Source organism: Danio aesculapii, chromosome 12, assembly GCF_903798145.1.
Source record: "Danio aesculapii chromosome 12, fDanAes4.1, whole genome shotgun sequence".
Taxonomy (NCBI): Eukaryota; Metazoa; Chordata; class Actinopteri; order Cypriniformes; family Danionidae; genus Danio; species Danio aesculapii.
The window spans coordinates 47982167-48002248 of NC_079446.1; the positions used below are offsets into that span (position 1 = coordinate 47982167).

A 20082-nucleotide genomic window follows, 5' to 3' on the forward strand; every position below is an offset into this window, starting at 1 on the left:
CAGAATGTTTGTAATTTGAGTTGATTGACTTCTGTATTCGTCTGCAGTCGCTGTGACATTCTTTTACTTTGTGCTTGAATAGACGGAATGATGAGCAGCCAGTTTTATCTTTCCTGCTCTCATGCAGCTTTACAAAAATAGATCATTAAGACGTTTGCACGTACTTAAATAGAGACAACACTTTACTCTTTCCTCGCTGCATTTGGCAGCGTTTCTCCTTTACTGTCAGCTGCAATAAATATGATCCTTATCACTTGTTTGCGAGCTTGTGTCATGAAAGGTTGCAATACAACACCTGTGTTGGAATGATGACTGAAGACGTGTGAGTTTATCAGATCAGATCATCTGCGGCCTTTTAAGTTTAGTCTGTTTTCACTCTAAGGATAGTTTCATAATGCAATGCATGCTGTACATCAATAGTCCCAAACTCAATTCCTGGAGGGCCACAGCTCTGCACAGTTTACCTCCTACCAGCTCCAACTCACACCTGCATAATAGTTTTTGGTGTTGCGTCTGAAATTACCTACTACTCAGCAGGTACTGCATTTCAATTTGAATTTACTACACGGCCATTAGAAAACTATGTCCTATACAGTGCAGGGCTTCATTTGTGCCGGAAAATGATGGATCCAGATCCGGCACCTCTGTAATGTGATCCGGATCCTCATTTTACCAATCCCCCTCCTCAACCGCTCCCCTCCCTCATTCACAGTTCACTTTCACTTTCTTCCGTGACTCCCCAACCCTCTTCACTCTTGTCCACAACATCCATCACTCTCCACCTAACACCCTCGCTCTTTACTTTCATCAGCGACAACTCTACATCCTCAGGTAACATGCGTTACCTCGATATGTTCCTGGACCTCCCCTGCTGAAAAAAAACAGCTTAAACCAGCCTAAGCTGGTTGGCTGGTTTTAGCTGGTTTTAGCTGGTTGGCCAGCCTGGTTTTAGAGGAGTTTTGGCCATTTCCAGGCTGGTCTTAGCTGGTCAGGCTGGAAAATGACCAGCTAAAAACCAGCTGGACATAGCTGGTTTTGGCTGGGCTCCCAGCCTGGTTAGGCTGGTTTTAGCTGGTCATCTTCCAGCCTGACTAGCTAAGACCAAGCTGGAAATAGCTGGAAACCAGCCTGGAAATGGCCAAAACCCCTATAAAACTAGGATGGTCAACTAGCTAAAGCCAGCCAACAAGCCTAGGCTGGTTTAAGTGGGGTTTTTTTCAGCAGGGTTGCAATTCACAAATTAAGCCCTGATACAGTGTGAATGTGAGTAGCAAGAATGGAACACGGACATAATACATCCGCCATTTTGTCATCATCACGTGACCTACCCGCATAAGTGATGGGAAGTTCGGATCATTTTACTGACTCGGATCTTTGAGTCTCGTTCATCGAGATGAACAAATCTTTTTTCGAGTCATTTCGTTTATTTGATTCAATTTGCCAAAATATTATTAAAATGTTACAAATTGCTTCCAAACACATCTACAACGAGCCCAAAAGGTTGATCACACGACAAATAAGTCATAAATAAAATACTACAAGAAGGAGAAAATAATAATTCAGTGTTTACCTGCTCTTTTGTCTATGATGGTATTCTTGTCTCTTTGCTCAGCTCACCTCTTCATGTCTTCAAGTGTCAGTGGTTCTTTCACGTTACACTGACAGTCCCATATAATCTTAACCAATGTACACAGTCTGAGCCAATAGGAGCCATGATGATTAGTTCACCTTTCGAGTCTTCTGGTTGTATCACGTGATAGAATGACTCAAACCCGAGGACTCGAGAGGTGAACGGATCAATTCTCTTTCCAGCTCTAAACGCATATGATTGGCCCGTGATGAACGAATGACTCAAACCCGATAGAGGACTCGAGAGATGAGCGGATCAATTCTCTTTCCGGCTTTAAATGCAAATGATTGGCTTTTGCCTTTCCGCGATGAACGACTCAAAAGACTTGAAATGAACGACACCACCTGCACAAATGTGCGCAGTCTGCGCACGCGCGGATGAACGAATCACTCCCTGAGAGGACTCGTAGTTCCCGAGTCATATTGAAGATTCTTTCAAAATAAACGAATCGTTCAAGAACGACCCATCACTAACCCGCATCAGTTGCATCGCGTCACTCCCGTTTATAAAATCTCTCATGTTGCATTATGGGATAGTGTAGTGTCCAACAGATGCGCACTTCAGAATCTCACCGGAAGTAGTAGGTCATTCGGGTACTTCTCACATACTGTTTTTCCAATACTATAAATTCAGACTAATCGGCTCGCATACTGTTTTTAGCATACTATATAGTATGGATGTATGCAATTTCGGATGCAGCCCAGTAGCACCTTGATTAGTTCAATCAGGTGTTTTAATTAGGGTTAGAGCAAAACTGTGCAGAGCTGTGGGCCTCCAGGAATCCAGTTTGAGACCTATGCTGAACATTGAACTGACATCGCAACACGTAAATAAATTCCAGCTCTAACCTGACAAAACACGTAGTAGTAAGTGCAAAATTATGCCTATTTGAACCCTGTTAATGGTCATTTGATAAATATGTAGATTTTTAACTTGCTATAATACCAAATTTCACACAAGTACAAGTGTTTTCCAGATACTTATTTACTCTAACTTTTCAGATTGTTACTTTTATTTGAGTAAAAATGTCCTCATGTTCTTGTACTTTTACTTGAGTATAGATTTTGGATACTCTACCCACCTGTATGCGACAAACAATTCGAAATTGGGTCACTATGAAGTGTAAATACAGCCTAGTGTGTGTGTGTGGATCAAGTAATTGTATGCTTCAGGTTTATTTGAGATATCTGTAATGTGATCTTCTTTAGGTGTTTCTTTGCATACATCTGTCATTTAGGAGGACGTTCTTTATCTCTCTGCACAGACAGATGGACAGATGATCACAGGTTTACAGCCAATGTACTTTCTGTCTACTGTACATGAATGTGTTGATTTTTTTACAAAGTTTGTTATTAAGGTATTTGTAATAATCAGACAATAAAAAGTTATAGAGCTAAAGGAAACATAGAAGAGTAATGACACTTTTTTATGGTTTCACATTGGTTGAAACTTGAATCTTGTCTTCATACTACATTAAAACAATTTTCTTTATGGAGTGATGCATATCAATGCACCCGTACTGTAAAGTGTTGCCAACTAAAGAGCAAACAAACTTTTACTGAGTGAAATTGTTGCAAAAGAAAAAAGGCAAAACTGAACGTCACTTTAATCATGGAATTTATTTATTTTTCCTCATTCATCATTTAAATCTTTATGTCCTTATATTAATTGCTGGAATCATTTAACATGTAATGTTTTCACTAAACAATTGATCTTAGCTAATTACATTTTGTCAAACTTAAAGAGCCCATATTATGGGTTTTTGAAAATGCCCTTCCATGTAGTGTGTCACACAGCTCTAAGTGAAGTGAAACATCCAGCTAAGGCTTAAATCTGTAAGTGTACAGTGTTTAAAACTATTGATTCATCTATAAAAGAGTCGACTCAGAGTGCTTCAAATGAATCGTCTTGATAACGAGTCATTAGGTGTTTCGTGATGACGCCGCTACGAAACACAAGTAGTTACGCGCGCAAACCCGGGAGATTTGAAACCTGCGGCCCCGCCCACTAACAGAAAAAAAGCCACACACACACAGAGAGAGACACCGGTCGAATGAAGTCACGCTGTGCAGATGGATATTATTGACAGTCTACCCAAAGATGAAAGCTCAGCATTATAGCCGAGCCTTGAGCAGTTCGAGTGCTTCTGGAAACTACATGCTTACAAAGAAGACTTCATCAGCCGTTTGTTAAAGGAAGGATCAGTAAAGACTGTCAGAACATGGATCAGTGGATCATGGATCAGTTTCTTCCCCCATTTCACAACTGTAAGTACGTGCGATTGAAATTATTGCCTCATTTACTCTAGCTTGCAAATAGTGTATTTAGTTGTGTTTTGTTACTTGTAACCGCGTGTACTGTATCAGGTTAACTCTTTATATTCTCATATCGCGTGTAAAGCCACGTTGAAAACGCGACGCAAGCCGCTTTGTTTACAGACCGTCAGCTGTTCCTACACACGTGCAATGGTCAAGTTTCAAATTAGTTCAGCTCAGGTTCAAAGGGAGGTGTCTGTATTTACATTCACCCACTGGCAGCCAAAATCAACGCCTTACACTATGAAGCGTGTGTGCACTGTGACTACTTTTATATTGTTGATTATCTGCTGGGCATTTCACTCTGTCTCGCGCTGAAGGCTGTCAGTGTCGACCAATCGCAGCAGGCTGTCATCGGTCCAATCAGCGCAGATTAGCTTCGTGCTGAGGAGGGGTTTGGGAACAAATGAATCGCTGAACGATTCATATGGGAGTCGCTGGGATAATTAGGTAAAAATAAATGCAGATTATAAGACCATGAAAGTGTTTTTTGACCTTGCATGCATATTAGACTGTTGTTGGAGACCCTTACAATCTAAATATGACCCTATTTCATTTATAATAGGGGCTCTTTAAAGATGAAAGATGAAAAACATGACACAGAACAACAGATCAACCATAGTAATGTTTTAGCATGTTTTTATTTTAGTACATCCTCCTAAATAAATTAAAATCACTTAGTGTATAAAATCAGTGTAAAATATTGTCAAGTAAATTGTAAAAAAAAAAAAAAGGTAAATTGTTGTTCCTCATAAAATAATATTTATAAAATTCAGAAATACCACAGTCAGTTCCACATCCATTAAATGAACTTAAATGTTGCACTTTATGTGGCGATGAACTAAGACAGGGTGAAGAAACTCATCAGAGGAATGAACAGCAGCACCAGAGAAGCACACAGACAAGAAGCCTCAGAAACCTTCACTTGGTCTGGGAGAAACTGAACATCTGTGAACAGAGAATATCATTCAGTCTAATCAACTTATTCTAATGAACTCAGTCTGCTTTTACTAAATATTTTGTTTTTGTCACCAAAACCAAAATACAGAAAGCCACTTGCGTCTATCTGCTGCAAAACACATTAAAAACATTCAGAACATCACGCGATTTTTTGTTTGCTGTTTTTGGTGGAGACAAGCAGACGTTATCACTGTTTGTACTGGGTCAGTCCTGCTTGTCACCAAGGTAGGTGATACACAGACATACAGACACACAAATGAACGTTATGAAAACTAAAGTTTGTTGTACAGTTGGTGGTTCACTTCCATTATTTGGTACGATTGCATTCATACCAGAAGTAAACCGTACTGAACCAGTTCGCATGAATTGTAGTTCACAAGTGCACACCTTGAGTTCAGATAACACGTTTACACTAGCTAAACGTACCGTACTGTGACATTAAACGAACCCGGGTGCAGACCAAAAGTGCCAGAGTGAAAGCACCTTAAGCTACTCATCAGTTATGGAGCTCCACTTTCACAACAGTGTCCCCAACACTGCCTTCAGACATATGAAATGCTGACCTGTGTTTCCTCCAGACCACACTAGAGGACCCATAGATAGTGAAGCACTGTCATGGAGATCAGGAGCCCTGCGCTCTCTCCGATGCTGTCCAGAGTTACAGCTCTAGAAGAGAAAAGAGTCAAATCCAGCTGTGCAAATCCCTGATAAACATCACTGAACAAACACAAAACCAACAGGAGTGCACAAAATCCCCAGCAGAGGGCAGAACAAACATGTTTAACAGCCTTCATCATTAAACCTCAACACCATAATATCTCCCTGTGTGTGTTTAGTGTTGAAACATCAGTGGGAGATTCTGAAGACTTTTTAAACTCACCGTTGAGCATTGTTCGCTGGACAGAAGGCAAAGGTGAACACCACAGTGCAGGTAAAGCTTAGTGGAGTTTGCAGTGAAGATGAACATCCTGAAGGAGAAACGGCTGCTTGTGGAGACGCCGTTCTGCAGCAGCTTCACTGTGTCGTCCTCAGGATTGGGACACCTGACAAGATCAACAACCACAATCAACAAACCAAATTATTTCATCAAACACATTCAACTCAGAAGTGATTTTCCAGTTATTAATTTCACAAAAACTGGAATGTTGAATGTCTAAAATACTGAAAACATACAAATCTCAGAGGATTCCTAAAGATACGTGGATTATTATTTATTCAGAAATAGACTTTAAAGAATGTTGTTACACTGCATTCACTGTTAATGAGTTAACACTGATGATAGAGATGTCTTTACTCTTCAGTAATGAGGTCCCAGCGGAGACTGTAATCAGGGTCATTCACAGGTGTAGCCCAACACGTGTCCATCACCAGGGCAAACTGGCGGCTGTCGACCCCCTCAACACCAACCTCCACATGCATCTCCTGGTCCAGCTCTGCATCCACTCTACCAGTGAAGGGCTGAGTGAACTCTTCATCCACATACGGGACCATCCGCACCTGATAAACCCCTTCACCAGAGGGGAGGACCTTGTGCACGGTGCTGTTTAATTCATGGATACATAAGATACAACTAGTTTATGTATAAAACATATATTGAACAACTAAAATGCGTGAAATTGTCTAATAAAACAGTCAAACTGAAACCAGAATGAGTGTATTGTGGCACCTCTGCAGTGGGTTGATCTCCATGTTCATGGAAAGTGTTTGTGTTTGAGGATAAACACAGCTGAAAGAAAGCTTCAGGATTCTCACTCTGCTGATGAGACCTTCTGTTCCCGGCGTCCCCACAATATAGTTACTGTAGATGAAGTGGCTGCCGTTGGCCTGCAGACAACACATAGACATTTTATTTGTTATTTAGCTTGAATTGTGTACTTTTTTCTCAAGGAATAACACCAGTTGTCAAGTGAAATAATGATCTGTTATATATTATTGGTGGAGAGTGTCAGTGTGTTTGGTAGCATGTTGTTCTCCACTCTTCATCACTGAAGAAACACTTTGAGAATTTTTTAGGCAAGTCTGTTTGGGCCCTTTCTATTATTTGGATACTTTTCATAACCTTTATTGACATGCCTGGAGACTAAATAGATGTCATGCTTGTTAGAAATAGGTTGTTTTTTCTGTCACTATTGTTTTGATGGTGTGGATTCTTTTGAAGTCATAGAAAATAATGTACACCTGAAGTGGTAATGTAGCCAAAATGTGAAGTGAAGTCCCAGTTTTATGACCTGTTGTACCATGTCAACAGGAGGATTTCCCTTCAGCACACCAACTGCAGGTGCTATGTCATAATCACACCCCTACTAGAGCAAGGTCCTGATTGGTTAATGTGGCATAAATGTCTGCCAAAGTTCAGATCTTTTAACTCTGCACGAATTACACGTCAAGCATGCCATGTCATTCGCTCGATTCATGTCATTTGCATGGATTCATTTGTGCGAGCCACACTCCAGGATGCCTAATTGCATCGTTGCTTTGACTTAACTTGTAAATCACTCTCACTTAATGCTTCATCTGTATCTGGTGTAAATGTACTGTACATTTAGAATATTCAGCAGCCCAGTAGTATAAATCAGAATTAACATACAGGTAGTTGATCGTACCACAAGATTTGTGCCACAGATGTGTTGATCGTTGTCGAAGTTAAACTCCACTCTGCCGTTCTGGACGGTTCCTCTGCAGCTGGGGTCATTGAGGTGTAAGTGCTCAGCTGAAAAACCAGCTTCAAAAAGCTGACAGCGAGACACAGACATGGAGCCAGAACTGCTCTCACAGGTCTCATTGAAATCTGAGAGAAAAACATGATCATTAATGACACAAAAACACCTTTTATTTCACATTTTATTGTAGAATCACACACTAACCAAAGGAGTCTTGAGGTGCTCGCTGTTTTTGGTGGCCTTTGTTACATAAACAGCCATAAACACCATTTTTCATCCCACACCTTTCCTCTTTGTAGCAGTTGAGTTCAGAACAGGGCTTTCTGTCATCTAGAAGGACAAGTTATTAATATTCATTATTACAAGGTTTTCTGACAATTAAAATTAAACCCACACCTTATTTTTTTAATGATTTTAACTGTAATGTAATTAAGAGCACCTTTTGTAAAGCTGCTTTGGAACAAATATAATTGTGAAAAGCGCAATACAAATACACTTGACATGAATTTTAGTTTTTTACTGTACTTGTACTATGTTTAAATGCTTTTTAAGCACCTCACATATAAAATTATTAGCAAATCAGCTCCACAGCACAATGTTTACCTAAAATTAAACACAAACTCGCAGTCTATGTTTCCTATATCTAGTGTAATCGCTAACATTTATTTTTCAATACATACAGTAAGCACATAAACATACACACACACCACCTCTTTTTTATTACTAATGTAATCATTTGACCAACAGCAGCAGATTCTGACACTCAAAACACTTTAATCTGAGCAATAATCCTGCAGATTGTGAGACAGCACATTACATTACCAGATATTATAGTTCTGGTTTCAGCTGTTGTTTCTGTTGTGGTCATCTCTGGTGTGTCAGTTGTATAGCTAGTGTTAAACCTCACATCTAGAAACACAAATAAATGTTACACAGAAAGCCATCATCTCTAACATAAACAGAAGGCAGAGTTAAATGTGTGTCCAGTACCTGCACAGTATGCTAAATTGCAGGTGGTCGGCCTCACAAACTCATAGACATAAAAACCTCCAGGACAGGCTTTGACTTGAATGGGATTGGACTGGAAATAGCAGCAGTTGTTGCTCCAGTGTCCGCAGACATCTCGAGTGACCACTCCATCCTCAAGTGTTGGATGTCCTCCGCTCAGCCACAGTGGAGCATGAGTGCCGCAGCTATACTCATCAACACATGTGTCTGGCATCTGAACACTCTGACCATTAATGAAGAGACGGTACCAGCCGCTCCAGCCAACTGCACTGTCACACATTAACTGAGAGGTGTTTTGATTGCTGGTGGCTCTCCATGGGTCATCCAGGATCAAGAAGTTATTGCAGGGGTCAACAGGGGGATCTGTTGAAAGCATATTTATTATCAGCACTAAACAGGAAACATTACATTTCATGCTCACTGATTAGGACAGCAGACTGATTACACTGTAGAGTTGACAGAGCGATGTCATTAAAGGGTCGTGCAACCTTAGATTTGAACAGATTTGCTTTTGTTAAACATCAGTTAAGGTGATATTAGCATTTGTTAGCTTTAGTTGTTAGCGAACAAATGGCTAATATGTTTTTTTCTAATTTCATCATTATATCGGAGCAGCATTATTGGTGGTGATGTAGCAAAGGACTGCAGGTTTTTTGATGAAGCTGCTTCTGAATTATTTAGTAAAGACATGAGACCTTGCCAGCCTGATCTCACGAGAAAACATAAGTATTTTACGTTTTGTCAGTTTAGTGGCTAATTCGTACGAATCGAGTTCAGTCGTACGAAATTGTACGATTTTAAAAAGGAGGCGCGGCACCTAACCCCACCCCTAAACCCAACCGTCATTGGGGGATGAGCAAATTGTACTAAATCGTAGAATTAGATCGCACGAATTCATACGAATTAGCCACTAAATCAAGAAGTTACGAATTACCGTGAGATTGTGTTGGACCTTGCAGTAGTTAGTCTTTCATGATGGGTCGTAGTCATGAGAGTGTTGTCAACTTCTACGAGTCTGTATTGACATTTTAAAAAGGGGCGATAGGAGGATTTTCCACATACATTTAGAGCCTTGCCAGGTGGTTGTTGCTAGATCGGATACGGTTGCATCTGGAAGATAACGAGAATTATTTATATTATTTATTAAATTTCCCATTTATTGTATTTTATTAACGCCCACCCCAACCTTAAACCCAACCGTCACAGTACTGTAAAAATATTAATTATTATTATACAGTGTCATAAAGAAATGCTGCTATATTAATGTGCATATCGCACTTCCGGCCGGCTGCGTATCCGATCTAGATATTACCTTGGCAGGTAGCCTCTTGAACACTGCTGAATGTTCACAAGCTCAACAGATAAGACTGTAATTGACTCTAATGACCAACAGTTTACAAGAGCATTTACACGGACATTGATCCATCATTGAAACGGCATTCAAATATTGACAGATATGACTTTTCTGTCTCTTTAAAGTATTTGTGTGTGTCTAAAATAAGCACTGTTTAAATATTAAAATCTTACATTTCTTCAAGTTTTGCTTCTACATTTTGGTCAGAGTTAGTATAAGCCACTAACAGATGACGGTTGTTCACTCTCCTTTCTTTCCTGTCAATCCCACTCTCCTACATTCTGCTCACAGCTTTCCATGTCTATTTAAAATGCATTGCTTTGTTTTTAATTCTGAGGTAGACTTCAACTGAAAGAGTAATGTTTAATGATGCTTTAAAGGTTCAGATAACCACTTTTTTGAGATTTGTGTGTTTTGAGCATCGGTTTAAACAGTGCTAGCACCTGTTAGCTTTAATTGTGGAGAAAACTGGATAATTTTGAGCTTTTGTCAGCTAATTTTATCTTCCAGGTTTAAAAATATTTTAGGGGCGGGATAAAAAATCGGTGATGTAGCATGAATCTGCTAGTGGAGTGATGACGCATCGGTTTTTTATTATTATTCATAGCTGAGTTTTTTAATCCTGTGAGAAGAGCCTGCTTTATTATTTATGAGAGCACGTGCTTTCCTAAAGCAAGACAGACCTCCTGAGCTGTGACTATGTCTGCACGGCACGGGTTGTATGTGTTTGTTTCCATAATCCATGGGGTTTGTTGCATGTTTTTCCCCACAATGCTGTCAGAGCCGTTACAGCAAAGCTGTTGGTTTGCAGCAAGTACTTTTATCAGGAGAGCTGTACGAGAATTGGAGAATGGTGGACGTTGTCTTTTATCAGTTGAGTTCATTACCATTCAGACACATGACCTATATTTGTGCTGCTGTGTTCACCTATGTTTAAAATCCTCCAGATTACCGGCAGGGCTAGTGCTTGAAATAGACAGGAAAAAAGACCTGCTGCACTGCTATCCACTGTGTCTGCATTCAGACCCGGTGTTTATTTCTGTGCCTTTTAACTTTGTAAGCTATAATGATTTGTGTCACGGTTTGGGTCTCATTTGAGAGCCACATGTTGAACAGTTGTTCGCTCCCCTCGTTTTTCCCTTGCTCTGCTGGATCAATCTAAAATGAGCAGTGCTTTTCAGGTGTCTAACAGTAGTTTTCAGAGGCATAATCAAATACCACACTGCAAACTGTATTTAATTCATACAGTGAAGATTATATAAAGGATAAAGTCAGGAGAGTTAGTGATTTCATTATATGTTGTGGTTTGTTCAAAAAGCAGGATTGAGATGTTTTTACTTTAAGACGCAGCACAATGAGGAGGTTACAGACAGCACGATTTCCTGAATTATATGTTTTAAGGCATAACCGATTGAATATTCAGACAGGTGGACATTATTATATTCATACATGAGTCCTACTGTTCAGACCTGAACACTTCTCAGATCTCCCATGTGATTTCCATGTGTGCTCATGCACTGACATGCAGCTCATGTCACTTTCATTTTCATGTGAAAGTGTCTCCCTACTTTAGTGCACATTAATGGGACATTTACTCACTGGGAGATGTAATTCAGAAAATGTACACATCAACAGAGCTAGTTCAGAGACTTTTTAAAGGATTGGGCAAAATGCTAAATAAAATTGTTTCAATAGTTCACACTTAGCTGATGATTGATAATAAAGCTTGTTTGGCATGCTGTCCTGGGAGAGAGCCCTGAGCTTATAAGATCCTCGAGCCTTGGGCTCCCTCCCGTTGCAGGGCAAGAGGGGAGTTTGAGTTCAGGTAGATCTCGATGACTCCCCCCTTGCTTATTGTAGCTAAGTGTCATATATGGATGCTGAGGTTTACTCAGAGCTTGGCAAAAAAATATTTATGATTAATTGTTTAGGGTGCTTGTTTTTGAACTGTTGGAGGAAACCGGGAAAAACCCACGCGAGCACGGGGAGAACGAGCAAAACTCCGCACAGAAGTGTCGCCAGGTTTGGAAGAGAATTAAACCAGGGGCATTCTTGCTGTGTGGCAACAGCGCTAATCACTGGCCACCGTGTCGCCCGTTTGAAAGAAGGGAAAGTAGGGTTGGGTGGGGGGGTTTCTTCAAGATGAAGATATTGAGATGAGAAAACTCTGGTTATTTATAGTGAGTTAAGAATCGTCTGATAGGATAATTAGTCATGAGCTAATGCTGGAACAGCTGTGAACAATCATAAGCACGTGATCCTCTCAAAATTTGTTTATAAATATAAACTTCACTTAACTTAAAGACAAAACCAAAAAAATAAATAAACATAGTTTCCATATGCATATTGAACCGTGGAGGTCATAACAACTATTATATTGAATATTGTAGCATCCCTATTCTACACCATTATGTAATAAGAAAGAGATTTACCAGTGGTTGGTGGAGTAATGAAGTCTATGGATGTGATTGGCTGGGTTGTTGTCACTTCTGTGCTGGACTGGTTTGCAGCTTTTGGTACTAAGAACATTTTTACGTCAATATAAGATATTTTCAAACTAAATCCAGAAAAAGTACAAGACTGAAGTGCACATGAAGAAATGCTCACCAACACAGTAAGCTGAGCAAATTCTCGGCTGTACAAATTCATAAACATAATAATCTCCAGGACAGGCTTTGACTCTTATAGGGTGGGATTTAAAACTACAGCAGCCGTTCCATGCAGAAACACAGACCTGACGGAGGACCACTCCATCTTCCAGCACTGGGTGAGATCCATTGAGCCACAGTGGGTAATAAGTGCCACACATGCCTTCATTTACACATGATTCTGGCATCTGAGCACTCTGATTGTTGTAAAACAGCCTGTACCAGCCATTCCACTCCACATTATAATCACACATGTCATGGTAATAATTGTTATAGTAATGGTTATCAGTGGATCTCCAAGGTTCATCCAGGCTGGTATAGTTGTAGCAGGGGTCGACACTTGGGGGGGTGAAAGATACTATTATAGAAAAAGAAAACAAGCAGAAAATACTAAATTTACATTTTTAAATAAAAGATAATGAATAAACTTTAGAAGGTCTGTAACGTCCAAACAAAGCATGTCAGACACTGTATAAAGATGAATATACCTGCACAATATCTTGGAGCTTGAATGGAAACTGTTGGCCTGGTAAACTTGTAGACATAATAATCTCCAGGACAAGCTTTGACTTGGATTGGGTCAGATATGTAGCGATTGCACAGATTATCACGGGAGCCGTATACTTCACGAGTAACAACTCCATCTTCTAGTCGAGGATGAGATCCATGAAGCCACAGTCCAGTAACACCTCCACATGTCATATAAGAGGCACACCAGTCAGGCATCTGAGCACTCAGTCCGTTCATGAGGAGTCTGTACCAGCCATCCCATTCATGGTTGTTATCATATCCGTTTACATCATTATACACAGGCCAGTAAATATATGTGCTTCTCCAGTCGTTGTCAAGCGTGTTGTAGTTATTGCACGGATCATAATCTGTGTTAGTGAGAGATTATCAGATTAAAACTGGCACTTTTATTTATATAATTGCGTGTGTGTGTGTATACACTGCTTACTGGAGGTGATAGTGGATCCAGTTATTATGTCTGGACTTGCTGTAGATACCACCTGTGAGATGGTGCTGACATCTGATTTAATAACAAATAAACGTTACTGGTAATGTATAATCCTTACTGAAATCATTCTTAATGCTTGAAAGACTTGTGGAAGAAAGAACAGTACCTATGCAGTATCCTGAACAGCCCATTTGTGGACCCACAAGTTCATAGACATAGTAATTTCCTGGACATGCTTTCACTCTGATGGGGATTGACTTGCTATCACAGCAGCCGCTCCAGTAAGAACTAGCACAGACTTCTCTGGTCACCACTCCATCTTCTATCTGAGGGTGATGACCATCGAGTACCAGATTTGTGTATGTGTTACAGTTTAATCCAGTAGTACAGGTCTCTGGCATCTGGATGTTCATTCCATAGTAGAAAAGCCTGTACCAGCCTCTCCAGGAGAAAGAATCATCACACAAGGAATCTCCGCTTTCATTGTTGGCTCTCCAGGGGCGATCCAGAGACTCATAGTTGTAACAGGGGTCACTGCTGATGTTTTGGAAAACAACTGGCATGGAGTTTTTCAAAAAGTAATGATTAAATACCGTACACACATGGACGATAGTAGAATAGTGCAACTCCAAACACAATAATGTGTATTTTTGATTATTTAGAGTAATTAAATTGTAATCACTGGTGGCAAAAGGGGGCAATTAGGAGTTTGCACACTCACATCAAAGCCTAACAAAAGTGGTCACATCTCTCGATACACTAAATTACTGTAAGTGCTCTCCATGATCAAGCATTTTATTATAAAAAATTCACTTTAAATCCAATAGCACTGTGTGATAATAATTCAGCATGGTCATATACAGACAGTGTGCATAAACTGTTTAAAGGTTTAAAGTTGTGAGCGTTAAGTAAATGCTATATAGGTCAGTGGGGACCTCTGCTGAATTATTAATGGATTACACACAACTGGTTAAATATTCCTTTAATCAGCTCAATAAAAAATCATTCATCAAAAGTTTTTAAAGTTGAGAATCGCACCTGCACAGTATGAAGGTTTGGGGATCGACAGATCTGGCTTGACAAGTTTGTAGACGTAATAATCTCCTGGACAGGCTTTGACTTGGATGGACGTGGATCTATATTTTCCACACTGATTGGACCACATATTGCTTCCCAAAACATCACGGGTCACCACTCCATCCTCAAGTGTTGGATGAGAACCGTTGAGGTACAGTCCGGTGTAACCACCACATCCCATTGAACTCATGCACCACTCAGACATCTGGGCACTTTTTCCACTGAGATACAGCCGATACCAGCCGCTCCATTCAACCATGGTGTCATCATGGTCAAGGTAGTGCCTTATTCTTATATTTCGCCAATATTCATCCAGAGTGTTATATTGATAACATGGATCAAAGCTGGAAGTAGGATATACTGAAGCAATCAAGAGAAAAAAGTGAATGTTAAACAGTGTTTTACTAAACACCTCTGTATGATAGAGTTTGATGTACTCTACAGTCTTGCAGTGGTGTAAAGTAATAAATAATAAATACTGTATCCTTAAATTTTACACATCCATATCTCAGCAGGGTCCGTCATGTTTTTGGGTCCCCTAGAAACATTTTCGTTGTGTTACGTGCATATTTGCAAGTGTTGTGATCAATTTGCTGTGCGTTTCTTCAGTTGTTTGTGTTGTGACCAATTTGCAACACTTGTGCTGTCAAATTGATAAAGATTGTTTCTTTATTTGCTGGCGTTTTTTGTAATTGCATGTGCTTTCTTAAATTGCAGTACGTTAAGCTCTCTCGGCCACCGTAAATAAGACATTTTGAAGAATGTTGGAAACTGGGAACCACTGACATAGTGAAAACAAATACTATTGAACTCAAAGGCTGCTAGTTTCCAACATTCTTCAGAGTATCTTTTTGTGTGTTTACCAGAAGTAAACTGAGTAAATGAGCAGAATGTGCAGTTTTGGGTAAACTTTCCAATGTAAATATTTATTAAGTGGAAAAGAAATCGCCTTTAAAACAGTGTTTAATGTTGATTTGAAAGTATTGTTGCATACACTGTATGTTACTGTAAACTACAATGTCATTTTCTGCCAGTCTACTATCATTATTTCTGGTCTGTTTTGTTTGTGAAGCAAGTGTTACCGCTGTCAATCATAGATCATTACTGCTGTCAATCATCGATCACGCCATCTGTGACTCCGCCCACTTCACAGGTTGTGAAATTAACTCAATGTTCACATGCATTTATACTTCTGCATTCTTCAGGATTCAGACAGAACATGTCTTGCATACCTTATGTTTTCAAAGCAGGGCCTCCAGGACCGAGTTTGCCCACCCCTCCTTTAAAGTCTTCAGTTAAAAAGTGCAGTTATTTACTAAAAGTAAGTACCAGTCATTATATATAAATTTAAAACTACAAAAAAAGCATTATGCATTATATTAAATTCTTTGGTTTATATCACAGCAATGCTTCTGCTGCTGATGAGGCCAACATGCATAACAACCATTTGAAATTCAAAGTATTGAAAATGGAGATTGATAAAACTACAATAGAAGTCAATGTCAACTAGTGTCATTGGTCATTCATTCATTCACTTTCCTTCAGCTTCATCTCTATTTTCTGGGGTCGCCACAGCGGAATGAACCACCAACTATTCTACATGTCAACTATATGTTTTACGCAGCGGATGCCCTTCCAGATGCAACCCAGTACTGGGAAACACCCATACACACTCATTCACACACACACACACACACACACACACACACACACACACACACACACACACACACACACACACACACACACACACACACACACGCTCTCTTTCTCTCTACACACTGTCATACACTACAATTTAGTTAATCAATTCCCCTACAGCGCATGTGTTTGGACTGTGGGGGTAACCGGAGCACCCGGAGGAAACCCACACCAACACGGGAAGAACATGCAAACTCCACACAGAAATGGCAATTGGTCCACCTGGAACTCGAATCAGCAACCATCTTGCTGTTGGGTGACAGTGTTAATCACTGAGCCACCGTGCCGCCCTACATTCTACAGTAGTATCTATTTTTTCGTTTTATGATATTTGTATCTAAATGTATTGTTTTATTTTGTGTTCAACAGAAGAAAGAAACAAAACAAGTTTAGAACTAGTGGAGGATGAGCAAATGATGACAGAATTAAAATTTTTGAGTGAACCATCCCTTATAGCAGTGGTTCTCAAACTGGGGGTCGCGACCCCTGCGGGGGTCGCAGAGTAATTTCAAGGGGTCGCGAGAGTGATTTAAAAATTGTGTAATTTTCAGTGGTTATAATAAATATTTTTCAGTAATACAAGTGAAAGCTAATATTTTCAGATTTCTTAAAAGATATTACTGATTCATAAAGTATTTAGGACACGTTCAGGCAGAATGCATCTTTGTACTTCTTTGTACTTCTTTGTACTTCATCTTTGTACTTCACTGCTGCTCTTATAGTTGTGTAAATTGCTTCCTTGTCCTCATTTGTAAGTCGCTTTGGATAAAAGCGTCTGCTAAATGACTAAATGTAAATGTAAATGTAAATGTACTTGAAACGCAGCGCTCAGGAACAGTTTAAAACTTGTCATGTCAACTTGCCGCAGTAAACAAAGCCAAGTGGTGCTCAAAGCCTGCAACGCTTGCCCTGCCTTCACGCTCTTCTTATTGGCCCGCTGCTCTAAGAACTGAACACAAATGGATTGGCTAAAATAAGCTGTCAATCACTCAGTCAACGCCTCCTGTCTTCAGATGACAGAAGCTACGACCGCGAAAATGTAAAGCCCTGAAGATGAGAATGAAAACAACACTGACAGATTTAGATTTAGAAACACCTAAAGCTACAAATAATGGCACATCTTATTACTGATCATGTGGTGAATGTTAATTCACCATCTACACTTATTGAAGAGTGGATAAAAGACTTCCATTGGCTATGTCCGCTATGAAAATAACTAAAGCATTCACTGTAAAGTCTGTGGGATGGAATTTTCAGGTAACTGTTTGCCACATCTACACATTTTAAGCATTTAATCCTTTATTTAATGGCCAGATAATGTCAGCCGTGCAGCGATATGTAAACGTTAACACCACGTACACCATCGCAAAAGGGCTTGCACTGACTAAGATTAAACTAATATTGCAGCTCATGAAAAGACCGGTATTGCTATTAAAATGCCCTATGCATTTATTAAGATATATGTCAAAAGCATCTGTGCAATATCAGACACCATCCGTGAGAACACAGCACAGTTACCGTTAACAGATTCATTAATGAATTCATGTCAAGCAGTGCGTGCAGGGCCGGTGAGCGGTTCGTCAGTGTATCTTTTGGTCACTCAATTATGTTATAAAAATGTGTTTTCTTGTGATAACGGGATTTCATTGAGACATATTTTCCTCACGCATGCATATATATTTTTTGCTTGTTAGTTTTGATTATTGTTGGTTTCAAATGCAATAAATCTGTTTAGAAAACTTGTTGTAACGGTGGTCATAATTGCTGGGTGCGACTAAATTTTGGCTGATGCACCTACATTTTTAAAGATAGGAGCACCAGTACTACCAAGCAAAAATGTTAATTTCGAGCCCTGTAATGTATAGTAAATATAGTTAAAATATTGTGAACAGCTTAAAAAAAGGTTATTTTTTTTGTTTGTATATACTTTGGTAGTGGGGGGTCGCGAGTTCTTGACGATCTTACTTTGGGGGTCGCTGGCTTAAAAGTTTGAGAACCACTGCCTTATAGCATGTTTCCGCTGAGTGGTACTGTTCGGTTCGGTACACTTTTATGGCCGTTTTCACTAATTAAATCAAACCATACCACTTTTTGGTCACCCTTTGCAAAGTGTGCCAAGCAGGATAAAGGGTACCAAAAGGCTGAACACTATTGGTTTGCAGAGATGCGTCACTTACAGAAGCAGGAGAAAGAAAACAAAGAAACTGCTATTTTTAAAAACACAGCCGAGACTACACCGTAATAATATATACATATTAACAAGCCATGTTCGACCCGAGCTCAAACAAACCATGTCGTTATTTTGATGAACAACCACAAAGCCAAGAAGAACAAAAACTGCCGTGTCCTGTTGTTGTTTTATAAACCCGTCCTAAAGTGTGAGCGCTTTCTCCAGGGAGCTCGTTATCGTGTCTATATTTAATATAAAGAAATTATTGAGCTGATGATAATAACGTGCACATAATTATAGAAGTGTTTCCGACACCTGATCCTTTCAGAAACGGACAAACGTGAGAGTGAAGTACGAAAAAACAAAGGAGAAGCCGGACATAACACAGTAGCAAATTGTTTCAGAAACCTGAATCATGAACAAACTGCCATGTTTATCATCACCTTCTGGACTTGTATGAACTGGGAATGACAGAATTACTCTCTAACAGAGGCTACATGTGCTGGTGAAGATTACAGACACAGATGAGAGGTTTGCTCTGACTGTGGGCTATATTCCGTGTTGTTTTTGAACTCAAATAAGGCCTAAATGTATGCTGTGTGTATAGTTCTTCTGTAGTTGGTAACATATCAGAGACTGTACGGGTCTGTATGTGTTCATATATGCTGCATTTATATATTTATTTTATTATTTTTTTTATTATTATATTATTTTAATTGCAGACATTACAGCAGGCTTTTTCGCACTGTCATTGATCTGCAGTTATAATCAAATCATGTTCATAGAAAGGCTAGTAATGAACATTTATACACAAGTATTTATCTGTATGAAGTATCTGTTTTGTGAGAAGTGCTTCTCGTTAAATATGTAAGCGACCCGTTCGGCATTACTGTAGACATTTCCTTGACATTTCCAAGGTACCCTTTAGGCAGTGGAAACGCAAGCCTGATAAAGGTGACCCGTACCTTACCATACTGTACCAGTAGTTGAAACGGGCCATTAGAGGTAATAATTTTGATCAGATGTGCAGCCTTAATGTATATCGACCTGATATTAACCAGTGTTTATTACATAAAGTACTCCCTCAATTCCTGAATTTCTACTACTTTATATAAAGCAGAGGATAGGGTGAGGAAGAAGTGAAAGTGGAAAGTTACTGTACCTGTTGTTTGACCGTTGGTTATTTCACCTGTTAATTAACCAACATAAGCAGAATTACTCAAGTATAAAAGAAATGTCAATTCAGATTAAAAAGGCCTCATCATATAAAAGCCTCACCATGAATCAGGAGCAGCGACACACACAGTGAGCTGAAAAACCTCATAGTGACGAATGACACCTGCTCACACACACAACATACATTCAGGTGAAATATTGGTTTACATTGCTTTTGTTAGAGTTTTCTTTATTATTTGCAAGAACAATTTGAATTAGTATGTTCACCGATGAACATCTGAGAAAATCATTTCCATCCATTAAAAGCAGAAGAGTCTTTAAAGAGTAAGAGAAGTGGCTTTACCTTATATGAGAGCAGATTCTCTCTTCAGCAGCTTAACACAGAGGTGTTGATAAACTGTAAACCTCACGATCTTCACACCTTT

General features: G+C 39.5%; 1 protein-coding gene across 1 annotated transcript; it reads right to left on the reverse strand.

The window, feature by feature from the left end:
• Positions 1–4587: 4587 nt before the first annotated feature.
• Positions 4588–20082, reverse strand: LOC130238173 (uncharacterized). The gene is made up of 18 exons (XM_056469082.1): positions 20001–20082; positions 19760–19820; positions 19644–19670; positions 14572–14970; positions 13700–14089; positions 13534–13605; positions 13064–13453; positions 12535–12933; positions 12360–12446; positions 8556–8936; positions 8388–8474; positions 7770–7895; positions 7509–7693; positions 6572–6729; positions 6200–6445; positions 5786–5948; positions 5469–5571; positions 4588–4893 (listed from the first exon to the last, which is right to left on the reverse strand). Exons 2-18 carry the CDS (start codon positions 19803–19805, stop codon positions 4787–4789), a joined length of 3366 nt encoding a protein of 1121 aa, XP_056325057.1. The 5' UTR covers positions 19806–19820; positions 20001–20082; the 3' UTR covers positions 4588–4786.

What these genes read in the sequence shown, in the direction of transcription:
- LOC130238173 (XM_056469082.1), bottom strand. Translation starts at nt 19,805, where the DNA reads ATGAGGTTTTTCAGCTCACTGTGTGTGTCGCTGCTCCTGATTCATG. An exon ending in TCTGTGGCACAAATCTTGTG is followed by an intron (nt 6,730 to 7,508) that starts GTACGATCAACT and finishes TGTTGTCTGCAG; the next exon opens with GCCAACGGCAGCCACTTCAT. An exon ending in GTGGTCTGGAGGAAACACAG is followed by an intron (nt 4,894 to 5,468) that starts GTCAGCATTTCA and finishes CTCTGTTCACAG; the next exon opens with ATGTTCAGTTTCTCCCAGAC.